This window comes from Carassius gibelio, chromosome A21, assembly GCF_023724105.1.
Source record: "Carassius gibelio isolate Cgi1373 ecotype wild population from Czech Republic chromosome A21, carGib1.2-hapl.c, whole genome shotgun sequence".
NCBI classification, from domain to species: domain Eukaryota; kingdom Metazoa; phylum Chordata; class Actinopteri; order Cypriniformes; family Cyprinidae; genus Carassius; species Carassius gibelio.
In genome coordinates this window covers 15,440,833-15,443,806 of record NC_068391.1, presented here as the reverse complement: position 1 = coordinate 15,443,806, position 2,974 = coordinate 15,440,833, and the positions used below count along the sequence as shown (strand labels likewise).

The 2,974-nt window shown below is 45.6% G+C and overlaps 1 protein-coding gene across 1 annotated transcript; it reads left to right on the top strand.

Annotated features, from left to right (window-relative positions):
- Window positions 1-794: 794 nt before the first annotated feature.
- LOC127941651 (uncharacterized) lies at window positions 795-2,706 on the top strand (the record flags this gene model as incomplete). The annotated part of the gene is made up of 1 exon (XM_052536961.1): window positions 795-2,706. A coding segment is annotated over one exon (1,665 nt), but the record flags the coding sequence as incomplete, so codon positions are not given.
- Window positions 2,707-2,974: the final 268 nt, after the last annotated feature.

The following is a 2,974-nucleotide window of genomic DNA, read 5'->3' as shown; positions in this document are numbered from 1 at the left end:
TTCTCTTTTTACATTTGTAGGACATGTAAGAACCATCAATCAATTCTAAGTGAAGTAAATACACAATCGTGCCAAAGACGACGAATCATCCTTATGAATTTGATTGTAATCATCCTCTCATTTGTTCTTCCTAACCTCCCTACATTTGGAAACGCAATCCAAGTTTTAGCATCTCATCCAACATTGAGATCAATTTAATAGAGATACGTGTTGAGCAACTGTCGCCTCGCTGACTCCCTGGTGAGCGGTCCAACTGAAAGGTGTACGGTGTCAATCCTGTCAGACTAAGAAAAGAGATATCAGAATTATTATTGTATTCTTTTGTCCAAAGAAAGAAATATAATAATATTGTTTACGTTTTTGATAACATTTAATTGGAAAAAAAATAATTTTCCTCATTTGAAAAACATAAATTTTGCTTCTCATTTGAATTTGTTTTTCACCTCTGTCTCTCTTTTCCTCTTCCTCATTAGAGTGACAAAGTCTTCGCATCTCTCGTCTACTTAGACACCCTGAGACCAACACAGTCATCACCACATTTCACTAGTGGTTCACAATCACTGATACAACACTTAGTTGTCCCACCACACATAGGCTTTTACTCCACACAGATCTGTGTCAGTCTCTCTTCTCCCCAGCGTGCCAACATGCCGCAGACTGCAGACCCCATTTCCCATGGGGAAGATGTGAACATTTGGCTGAGAGGCATAACAGATAGCCTCACTCCAAAGACATTTGAACTGTTATTATTTTTAATAATAATCCTAATCCTGAGAAGATTCCTGACACAAGATCCAAGCCAGAACAACAACCACGAGGAGCTAGTCAAGATCACAAGCTCACTAAGCTATGCCTTCACCACCCAGCTGAAACTGAGCGACAAGCACATCACCCACCTTCAAGAGGAGCTGACACGTGCTGAACGTCGCATAGACAAGCTGGAAGTGAAAGTTCAAGATCAACTCAAAGCACCCAGCGAGAGGGAGCAGGATACAACAGAACAAGTTATGAAGCTCCAAGCAGCCCTGGCAGCAGCTCAGCTCGACCAGCAACATGCAACGGCTGCTCAGAAAGACCTGGTAAACAGACTCCAGTATGCCGAACAGCTACTAGAGAAAGCCAAGATAGACATCAGAAACAAGAATTCTGAAAATAGTGCTTTGAAAGACCACCTTGAAAGGTACAGAACTGAAACGGACAATCTGACCCAACAACTAGACGATACCAACGATGAGCTCTACATGGTCAGAAAAGAACTCCAAAGTGCTTACAAGCACAAACAAGAGCCAAGGAAAGAGAAACCTCTCTTAGCCTCATCACTGCTGAGCAGAGCAGAGTCCCACGTCCAAGAACTGGCATATGACGAAAGGAGCGAAGGGCCACAACCCAAAACCTCACCTGCCTTCGCCACACAACCCTTTCCTGCCAACGAAAGAAAACCTCCCATCCAAGGCCTTGAAGCTGCACACGGGATGACAATCAAAGACCTCAACAAGCTGTCTAAAAACATCAGCAGGTTCAACCCGAACTCCACAGAGAGCCCCGACATCCAAGCTTACCTGCGAGATATCGAATTTCACCTGGAAGTGAGACCTCATGTGACTGACAGAGACTGGTTATACCTCCTTAGAGCCACGTCCAGTCCCGAGGTACGAAACTTTCTAGATCGACAGCCCAGTCAAACCAAGTCAAACTACCAGCGACTTCGTGAGGTCCTGATTAAAGAGTTTACAGACCCAGAGTCTGAACATGGACTGTTAACTGCCTTGGAAACCAAACAAGGTCGTCAAGAGACTCCACAAGCTTATTACAACCGACTCCGACAAGCCTACTTTGGTGCACACAACAGCCCTGACCTTGAAGAGGATGTGAACTTCAAAACCCTCTTCCTAAAGAATCTGCACCCTGGAGTCAGTCACCATCTAGGTGTCATGGCCTGTCCGAACTCCATGACCATCCAACAGTTGCGTGACCTAACACAGAAGGCCTATAACAAGCAGAAGTTGGCCTCAAAGAAAGGTAACAAAACCTCAACACTCTTGAACTCTGTCAACAAAGACTCAAGTCTTGCACTGGACGACACCCAGTGGCATCACAACACCAGAGTCTTCCATCAAGAGCACAGAGAACGTGACGCCCATATCCACGACCGCTTTCAGCCCAACTGCCGGAAAAATCCATGGGACCAGCCACGCTTCTCAAGAAACCAAAAGGATAACATCTGGAAACCTAACCAGATATCCAAAGGTAATCACCTGACTCATCCAAGAGCAACTCGTGTGGGTAAGCGACAACAAAACCCACCTCAGCACCACTCAGACATGCACAGTGCTGAGTACTCACAAGAACATAACCGCTTACCATTAGAAGACACGGAACAAGTCATGGAACAACTAAGAGAGTTCCTTCAAGACAATTTACATGCAGGTGACCACAAAGTTGAGTCATGCTCGCTGTGACCAACGACAGAACGGAAGGCCGGTGATCACCTGGTGCACCGCATCAGAGATGACAAGCACCTGTTCAACAACAACCCAGAATGAACAAGTCTTTAACGGCCAACTGTTGATGAAAAATCTGAGGTACTAAAGGACATCACCTCAGTCACTAACAAACTGTCAAATGAACTCCAACTCCAAGTTCCAAATTCCCTGTCTGTGCAACAGCAACCACCAGAGCACAGAAGGTCAGAAAATCTGCTACAGCCAGAAGGCATCACAAGAAGAATGCAACATAGGAGACAAGTTTTGCAACTCAGCTTCACACAGCCATGCCAAACTGCCTCCGACTGTCTGCCAAAGAACTTCCTGCCTTGCTGGACTGACCCCTCATTAGACCATGGACACGCCCTCATCCAAGCCAAGGATGCAGAGAGCCAGTCTTCAGTGACATGCTAGAAAAAGGGGGAGACAACACAGACTTGAACAGATCTGACCACACATGCACTACACCAGTAACACACAACATTACCTAC